Source organism: Mirounga angustirostris, unplaced genomic scaffold, assembly GCF_029215605.1.
Source record: "Mirounga angustirostris isolate CCGP_5_RB_7025 unplaced genomic scaffold, mMirAng1.0.hap1 SCAF_11, whole genome shotgun sequence".
In the NCBI taxonomy this organism is placed as follows: domain Eukaryota; kingdom Metazoa; phylum Chordata; class Mammalia; order Carnivora; family Phocidae; genus Mirounga; species Mirounga angustirostris.
In genome coordinates this window covers 18131831-18145976 of record NW_026991719.1, presented here as the reverse complement: position 1 = coordinate 18145976, position 14146 = coordinate 18131831, and the positions used below count along the sequence as shown (strand labels likewise).

The 14146-nt window shown below is 44.3% G+C and overlaps 1 protein-coding gene across 1 annotated transcript in view; it reads right to left on the bottom strand.

Annotated features, from left to right (window-relative positions):
* The window catches only part of PHEX (phosphate regulating endopeptidase X-linked), a 218749-nt gene that overhangs the window by 102501 nt on the left and 102102 nt on the right, over positions 1–14146 (bottom strand). Inside the window, exon 13 of the mRNA XM_045875938.3 lies at positions 11695–11796. Within this exon, the coding sequence (XP_045731894.1) occupies positions 11695–11796 (102 nt within the window). The remainder of the gene's footprint in view (positions 1–11694; positions 11797–14146) is intronic.

Genomic DNA, 14146 nt, shown 5'->3' with positions numbered 1-14146 from the left:
TCGAGAAAGAGGATCCCCACCTGAGGTGAAAGGTTGATGGGTAAGTTAAAATGGAAAGCGCGGGCTGACAACACCCAAACCCACGGACCAAGCTCCTCACTGGAAGTAGACAAGCCCATCATCACGAGCGTTGTGGTAGGCTGCAACAGGAAGCTCACAGCACCGCCCACCACGGCTTCCTGCCAAAAGAAAACTGAACCTGAATCTCATCAAACCTCTAGATTCCATTAACAGGAAATGGAAAGGACAGATCATGTTCAAAGAAAACACTAGGATACAATCAGCCAAATCAAGATTGCTGAAAACGCTACCAGACCAATGATGCAATTTGTTCAAGAAATAAAATTCACAGATAAAACAGGAGTGGGAGCTCTTAAAATTTTTGAAGCCTTGAAAGATGGACCTATTAACTGCAATATGTGCACTCCATTTGGATCATGATATGAACCAAGTGTTCAAAAAAAAGAAACATTTTTTAGATAATCACAGAAAACTACACACGGACAGGGTACTAATTAACAAGGTATTGTTAATATTGTTGGGTATGTTCACAGTACTGCACTTAGTTAAAAAAAAATACTTATCTGTTGGAGACACATAATGAAACGTTTATAGTAAAATGATGTCAGGGATTAGCTTCTGAATTCTCAAGCATAAGAACAGGTGGGGTGGAGAGTGTAGGAAGTCAGAATGGCAAACACTGGTGAGGCTGCCGAGGGTGGCTGAGGAGGACCTGGGGATCAGCTTGGTACACTTTTGTGCACATCAAAAAACTTAATAAAATATTTAAAATTTTTGAACAGTCAATGTCAAAAGGCCACTCTGTACCTCCAACCCAAAGAAAACAATTTAATTGGCATCAGCTTTTCTTTCCCAATTTTAAGAGACTGTAATGGCACATCGCATTATTTGGTGAAGAGGGAATAAAAGACAACTTGGGGGGGTAAAATGAAAATGTCATTTCCTAATACTGAGCATTTGTTCTCTGCTAGTCACTGTACATACCTTTCTTATTTAATCCTCCCAAGCACTCTGTGAAAATGGTAGTATATTTGTTCTCATTTCATGGGTGAAGAAACCGAGGTCCTCAAAAGATGTGCATCTTGTCTATGTGTTTGCTGGAGCCGTGATCCTTACTAAGGTCTGCCCAGTGGCCCCAGAAGGGAGTGCCAGACCATGTCAGGTTCTGAGCTTCTAAGAATCAACCAGCCAGCCACAGTTCTTCCCTTGCAGGGGTCACTTCTACTCAGTGAATCTCTATCCTGGGGTAGAGGTTTTTAGTTATGAATAAACACTATGATGCTATTTCAAAAGCTCAGAGAATGGGCGCCTGGGTGGCTCAGTTGGTTAAGCGACTGCCTTCGGCTCAGGTCATGATCCTGGAGTCCCGGGATCGAGTCCCGCATCGGGCTCCCCGCTCAGCAGGGAGTCTGCTTCTCCCTCTGACCCTCCTCCCTCTCCTGCTGTCTCTCATTCTCTCTCTCTCAAATAAATAAATAAAATCTTAAAAAAAAAAAAAAAACTCAGAGAAGACACGAAAGATTTCACTATCAGAAAATGTTAAAAAAAAAAAAAAAGTCGATTCTGCTATTCTCTTTCCAAGACTGTAAATGAGGAAATGGATTTAAAAGGATGAGTTTTACAACATGGGTGAACCTATAAACATTATGTTGAGTGAAAGAAGCCAGACATAAGACGTTGCGTATTCTATGATTCTGTATATATAAAATATGCAGAACAGGTGAATTCATAGAGAGAAAGCAGAATGGTGGTTGCCTAGGGCTGGGGGGGAAGGCAATAGTGAGGAGTGACTGCTAATAGGTACAAAGTTTCCTTATGAGGTGACAGAAATTTGGGGGGGACTAGATAGCAGTGATGGTTGAACAACATTGTGTAACTACTTAAAGCCACTGAACTGTAGACTTTGAAATGGTTAATTTTATGTTATGTGAATTTTATTTCAGTTTAAAAAAAATAAGAAAAAGAAGTATGAGAAGCTAGGGGAGGAAAGAACGATGAAACAGAAATGATAAAGATTTAAAAGTCGTTTGGAAGACAGACTCAACAGGATTTGAGTACTTCCAGTTGGCTGGGAGGGAAGACTGAGATTTCTGGTTTGGGAGTCTGAAGAGCTGGCTGTACCCCACGGAATGATGTAATCTGTATTGAGGATAACACAGGGCCTTAGAAAGAATGGGAGCCCAGTGAATGTTCAATATCATCAGGATTCTCTTTTTTTAAAATAACACGAGAGGGGCGCCCGGGTGGCTCAGTCGGTTGAGCATCTGACTTCAGCTCCAGTCCTGATCTCGGGGTCCTGGGATCAAGCCGCGTGTGTCAGTGGGGAGTCTGCTTCTCCCTCTCCCTCTCCCCCCGCTCATGCATGCTTTCTCTCTCTCTCTCTAATAAATAATCTTTTAAAAAAAGAACACTAGTAAATCAAGGAATACCCTAAATGCTATGTAACTGGGTTCTATCAAGTCACAGCTAAATAGCTCATGATCTCTGAGCAGGCAGAAAGGAGGAAGTTGATGAGAGTTCCATGGAGTTGTTCAAAGTAGAACAACTGGACTAAAAATCTACTGGTTAGTGAATTACTTAGCACCTAACAAAAGACCTGCCACAGAGCAGATTCTCCATGAATCTGCTCAGTAGATGAATCTAGAAGGAGTCTCCAAAGGATAAGCAAATACACCAATTCCACCTCCATTTTGTAAGCATCCTCATTGATAACTGAGAAAAACAATCCAAATCGAAAAGCAGATTTCTCAGATTATGAATGATTTAGAGGTGGAGACAGTAGTTGACACACTGAGCAACAGATTGAGATTATTAATGGTTTTTAAGTTCCCATTCTAAGCAATCAGTTCAAAACTTGGGGAAATCTTTACTTATGCACAAAATGTTTATCATAAGAATATCATTAACAGCACAACCTAACTACCCAACTATGGAGAACTTTTTAAGTCGTTTCCTATACAACCAATGGAAAAACAGTCAATAATAGTGAAAACTCTTTTATACAGACTACATAGTAATAGAAGAAAAGTTTATAAAAGAGAAAAAAGAAATCAAATTCATATATATATAACATTATTCAAACCTATGGACAGGGAAAAAGTCAAAGTACTAACATCAAGATGTTTGTGGTGGTTACGTATGGATGATGGAACTAATAATTTTTCTCTTTCTGCTTTTGTACTTTACTTTCAAGATTTTCTTCAATGAGCACAGATTTTTATAACAAAAATAAACATATAGAAGATCCAGAAATATATATATTTTTAAAAGCTGAGCCACGAACCAAAGGTAAATGGAATTAAGTAAGAATAAATGTGAAGTTCTAGGATGAGGGTTCAAAAAAAGAAAAAAAAAGGCCAAGTTTAGGACTGGAGAACAGGGCTAAACAACAGCTCCTGGGGGATAAAAAAAAAAAAAAAAAGGCCTAGAAATTAACTGACTGTAAATTTGTTATGAGCCAACAGTGACATGGCTGAGGGGAAAAGACAGCCATGATATAAACTTTGGATTTTTTAATATAATTTCTATGCAAAACAAAGGCAGTAATAATATTCCCGTTGTGCTGTGTGAGTTAGACTATATCTAGAATATTGTGTTCAGCTTCGAACTTGAGCTTTAAAAAAAGATGTTGAAAACTGGACAGCAGCCAGCAGGATGAAGCATCAGAACCACGGCGCAGAGCAGTGATTCCCACACTGGCTGCATCAGAATCACCTGGAGGGCTCATTAAAATGCAGATTCATGGGTGCCCTCCCAGGGTTTCTGGTTCTGCAGACGTGGAGTAGGACCAAGAATCTGCATTTCTTTTTTTTTTTTTTTTAAGATTTTATTTATTTATTTGACAGACAGAGACATAGCGAGAGCAGGAACACAAGCAGGGGGAGTGGGAGAGGAAGAAGCAGGCTTCCCGCAGAGCAGGGAGCCCGGTGTGGGACTCGATCCCAGGACGCTGGGATCATGACCTGAGCCGAAGGCAGACGCTTAACGATGGAGCCACCCAGGCGCCCAAGAATCTGCATTTCTAGCTACTTCCTAGGTGAAGCTGATGCTGCTGGTCTGTGGACCACACTTGGAGAGACCCACTGGCAAGTGTGGATAAAAGCGCAGAGCAGACTGCCAAGGACAGAGTCCCAGGCCTTCCGCCTACTGGCTGTATGACCTTGGGCAAGCCTGCTGGCACTCAACGTGCTTCAGGCTCCTCATCTGTAGAAGAGAAAACTTTGACCCAACTCATACAGATATTATGGCGTTAAAGCAGTTAATACTTGTGAAGCATTTAGAATATCTGGCCTGGCACATAATGTTTGTTAATTCCTGACGAACTCTAGAGACATTTCATCTGAAATAGAAACACATTCAACATCTTCAGATATTAGGAGGGCTCTTCCATGGAAGACTCTTTCTGCATAGTTCCTGGGGACAGACAGGGAGTCAGGGGTTAGAAGTGACCAAGAAGGAGGCTTTGGATCTCTTTCAACAAGCAAGGGCTTTTCAGCAGGCACAACACCAGTGGAGTGGATGGCCGGGGTGGGTTCTGATACTCAGGGGTACGGGGTAAAACAGCCACTTAAGGAATGTTAGCTAGTTCTAGTTACACAGGCTTGGGATAAGGGAATTGTCACCTGTGATCACCAACAGTTATCAAATTGTTGGCCCAAGACCAACGATGTCATTGAGAACTTGTCAGAAATGCAAATTCCAGGGTCCCACCTCAGAGCTCTGGACTCAGAAACTCTGGGGTGGGGCCTGGCAATCTGTGTTTTAACAAGCCCTCCAGATGGCACTGACATACCCTAAGTGTGAGAACCAATCACCTAGCGCATCACACAAAGCTATACTTCCATGAGGCTCTAGAATACCAAAACTCAATTAAACGCACTCTAGTAAGGTATCAGGCATAATATGCCTTTGATAAATATATGCATCAAACTCTTTACACCAAATATTTGCAGCTGTGTTTAAAATATATATACAGATGGTTACCAGAGGGGAGGTGGGTGGGAAGATGGGTGAAACAGGTGATGAGGATTAGGAGTACACCTATCGTGATGAGCATCGAACAAGGTATAGATTTGTTGAAACACTGTACTATACACCTGAAATTAATATAACATTGTATGTTAACTACACCGGAATTAAAATTTAAAAGTTAATAAAAAATAATAAACTAAAATACGTATCACAAAGATAAGGCTCAATTTGTTCCAAACCAGAAAATCCAAACTCCACAACAAAAAGCAGTGTGCTCTGCCATCACCCTCTCAGCAGGGGCTGTTCACTATTAATTGCCCTTCAGGGGATGCAGTGAGGACAAGGGCAGTGTTCTGACAAGGAGCATCAGAACACCTAAGGGGTGAGAGGTACCTCAGAGCCTGTGGTCTTACATCACCTACCTTCCTAACCCAGACGAAAAGACTGTGACCCAGATACACACATGGAACCTCACTTCCCATCTCTCTCTCCTCACCAGCCAGTCCAGTCCAAAGCCTCTCCTCTGCCACAGGACGGCAGCTTAGAAGGAACAGCCAAACACACTTAGAGAGACTTTCTCATGCCACAGGCCCTCTTCTAAGTACTTTAAGTACATTGTCTCCTGCATAAACAATGGGGTAGGTACTCATCTCCCCGTTTTACAGATGTAAAAAGTAAGGGTCTGAGAAGTAACTTCCAAAGGGTCATACAGCTAAAAAGGGCAGACACTGGCTCTGAGCCTAAGGACTCTTTCTCCACAGTCTGTAGGCTTGACGTCTATACTGTACTTCCTGCTGAGGCCAGTTAGGGAGAGCAGATACAAGTATGAAAGCTACTACCTTGGCCAGAATGTGCATATGAGAGAAACGGAGGAACATGGGGGCAGAGAGATGGAGCCCGAGAGCGCCAGCCAGCTCAAGATGGCAGCACAGCAGCACGTGTGAGCCAGGGATCTGTGGGAAGTGGGGAGGGATGCTGAGAGATGTTTACTTGCTATTCCGTCAGTTCCTGTGTGTCTCTGGGGGAGCACTGGAGTAGAGGCAAGAGCCTGGCATTCTGGAACACATGCAAACAGCCTTGAATCTGGAGCACGGAAGGGCAGGAGACAGTTTGACCAAAGCTCTTCCCTGTCTTTTCTTCTATAGAACAATTTAAAGAGAACATGTGGAATGAAGCAAGAGTGAAGGTACCAAGGGGAAGTGATAGCTGGGTGCAGAGCTGTCGAGATCTGCAAGGAAGAGCGAGAGGAAGCCTTACCCACAGGCTACATGGACAGAGGCAGTGACAAGAAGGGGGGCGCAGACTGGGCAGTCCCCAGGTCAAGTGCCCCCACATGTGAGTTTGGGCTCCTTAGAATCTTCCTCCCCTACAGCGAGAGCCAGGAGCACTTTGTCTCTCCATTGCATTAACTAAAATGTCTGCCCATGTGCCCAGCACCCATGTTCCTGCTATCCTCTCCCAAGGCAGTGAAATCCCCTGCAGAGAAAAGAAGCCACGGATCATCTTTGAATCCACAGCTCCTGCTCCAGCACCTGGCACATCACTGGTTCTGGAAACGTTTGTGGAATTGAATTTGCTGAAGTGCTGCTCACACTGAGATGCAGTGAAATGTGTTGTCACCTTAAGGCCAGTAAGGATGGAGAAAGGGCGCATACCCCAGGGTCGGTGCCCTAGTTGAGGATCCCCAAGAGCAGACCCGGGGACAAGGACTCGAGTACGAACAGTGAAAGAAACATCAGACACCAGGAAGGGACAGAGGAAGTGAGCAGAGCAAGGCAGGCTATTAGTAAAGGGAATCTACTTGAGCCAGCTGACCATGTGAGCAAGTGGAGCTCACCCCACTGGGGAAACTCCAGGAGCCCATGTTGAACACATACTTGAGGGAGGAGGGGACACACACAGCAACTCCCATCAGTTACTGGGTGTGTTCATTCATGGGCCCTCTGTATGAGTGGCATAGCAGGTTCCCATGGGAAGAGAAAGCTCTTGGGCAAAGTGCAGGTGCCAGCAGCTGGAAGCCAGACGGACGTGCAAGGAAATGATAACGGCAAGGCAGTGGGCCTCATACCACCACCTCAGAGTTCAGCAGGTCTAGGGAGACGCAGGAATTTGCATCTCTAATGCATCTCTGCCCTCTCTACCAGGAAGGACAAAGGTGAATCACCAAAGACAACTTTAAACCCTATCAACCTAGAGATAGCACCAGTCATCTACATAACAGACTTCACTAACTAGCCTGTGTCTACCGTTAGTTTCCCACAATCTGCTGCTCTTCGAAGTCCAAAACCACTTTCCTTTGTCATTTATCTGCAAATTTTTTGTTCTTTTTTAAAGATGCTATATAAGCCGAGGTTTTAAGCCACCTCTTTGAATTACTCTTTTTTCTGAATTTCTCTCATGTATGTATGAGATATACATATTAATAAACTTCTGGTTGATTTTCTCTTGTTAACCTATCTTTTGTCACACGGGGCTCAGTCAAGTACTTAGAGGGGTAGAAGGAATGATTATTTTTCCTCCCAAGTGGAGACAAAGCCAGAGAGGTGAAATAGACTTTTGTTTGGCCCTCTGCAAGAAAACTCTTCCCATCTTGCTGAAAGCCTATGTCTTGGAGTTGCATGCCTGTGGTGATGGGACCATGTAGTACACTTCCCGGAACCTCTGTACCTGCTGTGGTCAAGGTTAAGGCCACTCACAGGATCCTGAGGATGCTGCCTTCCTAGCAGTTCCATCCAGGCCTTTCTCTCTAGGGGTGGCTAGGCAAACATTAGTCCCAGAAGTAAAGAGCACAAACAAATATTTCAGAAAGGATCCAGCTTTTGGATACAGAACTGAATTTAGCTGGGGACCAGCCGAATTCAGGAAGCTGCTCCTCCTGATCTGACACAGCTCTCCAGCAGACTCCCTGCTCCTGCCACTAGGGCAGCCAAAGGCAGTGTTGCATCCCTTTCTGGCAGGCCTCAGAATCACTACATAGTGACCTTGAGATCCTCCTACTCTGTTCTGGAAAAGGCAGAAGACACCCCCCCAAACTAATTTCTATCACCTTACACTCATCCCACGTCTGTGATAACCGAAAAAATAACAGGCTTCCTGTCCTCTGCTGCTAGTTTACAGTAAAAGCATAGGCTCGCAGGAAACAGAATCCTAAACAAAAACTGGTGCTTATTTCATGATACTAAATTTCCAGTTGAAACCTACACTGTCAGTTTCACAAACTAAACCACTCATGACCCCTTAAGAGATGAGAGGAGCAAGGCTGGGAGACTGAGATACAAAATTTACCCTTCCCAGGAGCAGAGGCATCCTCGTTGATCTTTTATGGTGATCACCCGTAGTGAAGAACACGACAAAGTCACATCCCATGGTTCCATCTTGAAACCGGGGTCACTGCCACCCAACTCAAGCTGTTAGGCCTCAAGCCACTGCAGGTATCTGGGCCCTCCACATTCATGAGGCCGACACAAGGGAACACTTATAAATATAAGGTCAACACCCAATACAGGAGGTACTGTCATTTGTTGCAGTCCAGAGCTCCATGGTGAGGCAAAGAAAAGCTTCTCCCACTCGCAAATCAGAACATTTTTCCAGCTTCCCCAATGGGTTGCCAAGTGACTCAGCATTGGCTCAGTGTGGGCACTATTATTGATGAGAGAAATCTTCTGCCTGGGTGATACACTGCATACAACACATGCCCAAAAACAGTGCCAAGTCATACCAGGAAGAGCAGGCAAATCGTTCACCTCCACTTCGAACACAGGCAAATCCTGTCTTAATGCAGAAGCTACTCAGTATCAGAAAGACAAAGCCCTAAGATCTTCTGAGATTTCCATCTAAGACTCAAGGAATTAGTAGGCAGAACTTCTCCTTTCTTGTTAACTATTAAAAGGCAATCAAATTGAGGACAGCAGAGAAAAAGGGCAAGAAAAGAAATAATTTTTCAAAAACAACCCCAGAACAGAAAGCCGCATAGATGCCTTCAGCTTCCTGAATGGTGTCTTTGTGAGTCTACGAGCTCCACCCAGAGGTCATTTCCAGAACTGCATGTTGGTTTAATTTAGAAAAAGAAAATCTGCATCTTCTGAGGTCCAGGGCCTGACATGCTTTGGGAAACTGGTGAAAATTCTCAGACAACATCCCCTCTTTCTTGCCTTTTATTAACAGAATCTCCCTGAACTCTGAAATACAAGATATACTCAGGGAGCCTGATGAGATCCAGGAGGAAAATTCCCTTTGATATTTGTACCTGTCAAGGAACTAGTTGAGTTCCTGGCAGGTTGAACTCAGCTCAAAGAAAGCGGAGTGTTCAAAGAGTACTTTTAGAAGAAAAAGTGACAGCTCTCATTGAAATAAAATATGAGACTGGAGAGCAATTCAAGGGTCAAACAGGAACATGTCTAATATTAGAAGAACTGAGAATAATGTGCCTTCAGGAAGGACCCATGGGCCACTTGCCTAGAAGACCCAACTGCAAGGTACCCACTCCTTTATGCAACTCAGATCTCCCCCTGAGGCAACCAGTCATACTTCCCAAAAAAACGGTTTGCAGTCCCCAGAACATTCTGCTGGTATCTATCCATTCATCACATGCACACAGACCTCATCACTCCACCCCACCCTCCACACGGATGACCCTCAGGCCACAAGGGGTCAGCCTAGGATCAAGAGTCCCCCAGTGCTCTGAACTCTCAACTGCCCAGCGCAAGACAAATTCTATTCCAGATATCAGAAGCTAGCCCAGCAAATAAATGAAGCCTTCAAAAACAACAATATGTTGGTGCCAAAAGTTTCGTCTACCATCTGGAGAGCTTCTCATCACAGCCCGCGTGCTCCTGCCCCCATCAGCTTGTGCCTTACATGACTTAAGAAGGCTTTGACAGATTCTCGAGGGGAAAAAAATCCAACTTACCCTTTGTCTTCTTACAACACCTGCCACCCAAGTTCTTTCTTCACTGCAAACAGTGAACAGCCTTTTCGTGTCTATAGACAAAAATATCTATGGCCATGTTTATCCATCTCAGGAGTATTAAAGCTCTAGAAAACATCCTTGCTAAACCTCTGCACATTCTCATTTCAGTAAGGCTAAGCATTCCCAGAATGTTGCCCTCTTTGGTTTTTTGTTTTGTTTTGTTTTGTTTTGCTTAATAGACTATTTTTTTCGAGCAGTCATAGGTTCACAGCAAAGTTAAAAAGAAAACACAGAGATTTCCCATAAAACCCCTGACCACACACAAGGCATAGCGTCCCCATTAAGAAACTCCCCCACCAGAGTGGTATACATTTGTTACAATCAATGAACCCGCATTGATACATCATTACCACCCAGAATTCATAGTTTATATTAGGGTTCACTCTTGGTGCTGCACATTCTATGGGTCTGGACAAACGGACGACAACATGTATCCACCATTATGGTATCATAGAGGGTAGTTTCACTGCCCTACCCTCTCCGTTTCTTGACCATAGGGCAAAAAGATCTGTACTCAGTCAGCATGACCCTGTAGGACTCTAAGCAGTGTTCCCCAGGACCACCGAGCAATAAAAATCACCAGGGAAACTGGCTAAAGTCACAAACGTTCAAACTGCACCCTCCATCCACTAAATCAGACCTTGCTGGGGAGGGGCCCAGAGAGCTATGGGGCATTTAGGCATCCCAGGGGATTACTATCATCAGCAAGTTTTTAAAATACCTCTCTAGGGCCCCTGGGTGGCTCAGTTGGTTAAGCGACTGCCTTCGGCTCAGGTCATGATCCTGGAGTCCCGGGATCGAGTCCCAGGATCGAGTCCCACGTCGGGCTCCCTGCTCAGCAGGGAGTCTGCCTCTCTCTCTGACCCTCCCCCCTCTCATGCTCTCTGCCTCATTCTCTCTCTCAAATAAATAAATACAATCTTTAAAAAATAAATTAATTAATTAAATAAAATAAAATACCTCTCTAAAGAAGAAATGCTCCTAGTTCAGAGTCTCCCAGATACAGGGCAGCATCCACTCAGCGTGCAGGAGGTATTTCCTACCCACTTGAGCTCCAGCTCCATCTGAATCCCTAGAATTCCAGATACAGCTGGTTCTTCATTGTTTAAGCAGCATGGCAGCCAATACTTGTCTCTCTTACTCCTTCAGCTTGTTACACAGTACCGGAAAATTTTGTACAAGGCCCACCAAGCGTCCGCTTCTATTAGGAAACATTTTTGCATTCCTACGCTGTGGTCTACCACTGGTCTGTAGTTCATAAGCATGCTATTTGGATCATGAGAGCAACATGATGGGTTAGGAAAGTAGACCTGCTTGGTTGCAGACAAGGATTTTCCCGAGGACATCTGCACACATCGTGCACAGAGCAGAAGGACACACATGGCCCCCCACTGCTCTGCATTCTGCCACAGCCAGTGATGGTTTGTGGCAAAATTCACTGGGCTGTGGGCCACGTGGCTCTTAGAAATCGCAATTAAGGGAGAAGGAAAGGCTGAATTACAAGGTGTTTGAAATGCAGTTCGAGAAAGAAAAAAGTCGCATCTTATTTTTTCTTACCTGCTAGTGATGAAATCTATATATTCATCCCAAAACAGACACCTGACTCTGGGGTCATTCGAAGTCAAGAGCTCAGTCAATATAAAAATCAAGTACACAATACTGAGTGTGAAAATCCATTACACCAAAAGTCATATACTTTTTCTTTTTTTTTTTTAATCAAAAGGAATTCTTACCTTTTCTTTGGCTTTCCTTTTTGTCCCTGCGTCCATCCACTCATTTTCTTTCTCCAGCATGTCAATAAAGGCCCAGCGAATACCCTCAATCAATTCCTCCATCTACAAGGAAATACCAAGAGAGACAGGTCAAAACCAAGAAGCTCCAGACAAGGTTTTCTGGGCCACGAGAAATAGTTCAGTGCCATACACGGTAGTAAACAGGTTCCTTTCAGCTTGACTCCAAGCTCTGGCAACATTTCTTTCCCCAGGAAAATGCTTTTCTTCCCCACCACTAGAAGATAACTAATCATTCCTTTGCAGAGAACAATCTGATGGTCCAGTTGTAAAAGGGTTATATGGGGAAAGGAATTCACCATAGGTTATGACAACCTAATAACTGACCTTTCTATACCTACTAAATTAAGCCATCCTTATCAAGGTAGCAACTAGTTTCAATAGTTAATAAGGATTTGAGAGAGATATGCAAAGGCATGGGCTGTGTGTTTCAGGCGGAATTACAGAAGCAAGTGACTGAACAGTTGAAGGAGATACTGTTAACAGGGAAAGAGGCAAGGGAGAGCCAGCACCCCAAGGGACTCTTTCTCAGTATAAATCAGACTTCTGTCAGGACCCTAGTTTTCCACAAATTTAGTGCCAGTGGTCACACCAAACGCTTGGCTGTTCTCTGTAATTCTGCTCTCCTCTCTACTCCCTTGCACCTTAAAAAAGTCTTAGGTTATTTCAAACCTAAAATGGTAGGTCTGAAGGGGGCTGCTCCCGAAAAGCTGTCTCCTGAAAGACCTGTTCCAGAGTGTTTCAACAGTGAGACCACACACCCACACTGATGGTATGTTTGCCCTGGCTTTCCTTCCTGTGCTAGGGAAAAAGAGATGCTAACACTGGCCTTCAGAGGCCCACGCAGAGTAGTCTGGGGAGGTCTTGCCTGTTTATGGGTACAAACCCCCCAAAATCCCATTCTCTCACAGAAATGCTTTGATTTTCTTGATAGGACACTCAAGAAAGAATAAATACTAGGTTTGGCACCAGAATTAAAATTTTCACTTAAGATTAGGGGCTTGTAAATCCATTTTTAGCATTAATTCTCGAAGGAAAGTTTTGAGGTTTCCTTGGTTCTATAATGAATTGTCGGCACAAAGCTCAAAATAATTTTTTTCTGTTTAATAAGTTTTCAGCTATGTTTTCAGTTCAATAACAGTTGTAAGGGAACCAGAACTGTAAATCAGTGGGCTGGGTTCCATCGTATGTAAATAAGAACAAACAGCAGATGGAAGGGGGTGGGGGGAACTTCACAGCTATTTTCTCCCAACTTAGTAAAAACATTAAGGAAAATCTCAACTTGGGATTGGGGCATGACTGACAACACACATTGACAGAAGAGTTGTGCTTCTTTAAAATCATAAAGTCAGTGGTTCTCAAGCCTGTCGACACACTGAGATCTCTGAGGGGAGCTTTCAACAATCCTGAGGGCGGCAAGTCAGGACGCTAACATCACCACTCCAGGGTGCAGCCCGGGCTGGGAGTTCCAAAAGCCCCCCCGGTGAGCCTAATGCGCAGCCAGGGTGGAACCGCACCCGTGGGGGTGGGGGGGCACTTATTTTACAGCTAAAGAAACTAAGAGTCGAGAGAGTCCATGATCTGTTCCAGCTCTTGCAGCTAGGGAGGATCAGAGCCAAGACGCAACCACAGAGCTAAATGACAGTTGTGAGCTCAGAACTTCCAAGATCAACAGAAGTGTGCCTCATACATGAGAGGCAAATGCCAGGGAAGTAAAAGGGAACCAGCTGAGAGATGTAGAAGTCACAATTTCAAACAGAAAGCCCACGCAAGGAGGATGTTAAAATGACAAGGAAATCTCCAGTGACTAGAATTTCTGCCTGTTCAGGCACCAGCACCCTTAAGTCTTTATGACCTCATCACGTGGCAACACCCATCAGCCTGCCCATGACCTTCACCTAAAAGCTGAAACAGTATCTTCCCAAGTTAACTAAAGAGGGGGCAATCAGGGTGGGAAAAAGTGGGTAAATTAATTTGAGAGAGACTGAGTGACCAAATCAATGGAAGCAGGTGATTAACTTTGTGTGGGGAGGTGAGCAAAGGACGGCAAATCAGATTACTTCCCAGGCTTCGGGCATGGGCAACTAGGTGAACGCTACTGCCGTTTTCTAAGACTGGGAATGCTGGAAGAGAAAGAGGGCTGGGGACAAAAGCCTCACCTACATGCGATGATGGAGGCATGGGAAGTGGAGACAGCAAGTCTGGACAACCCGGTCAAGGAGTCTGTCTGCTATCAGAGAGCAAGAACCCCTGTCCCCTGCGAGGGTCCTTCTAGCTGGACTAAGAATCAAATTGACATAAGACAGGTTAATAGGAGAAAAACAAATTTAAGAGAGTATGTAAGGGGAATCCCCATAGATGTGGACATTCCAAAGACAGGCAAGATGAGGTACAC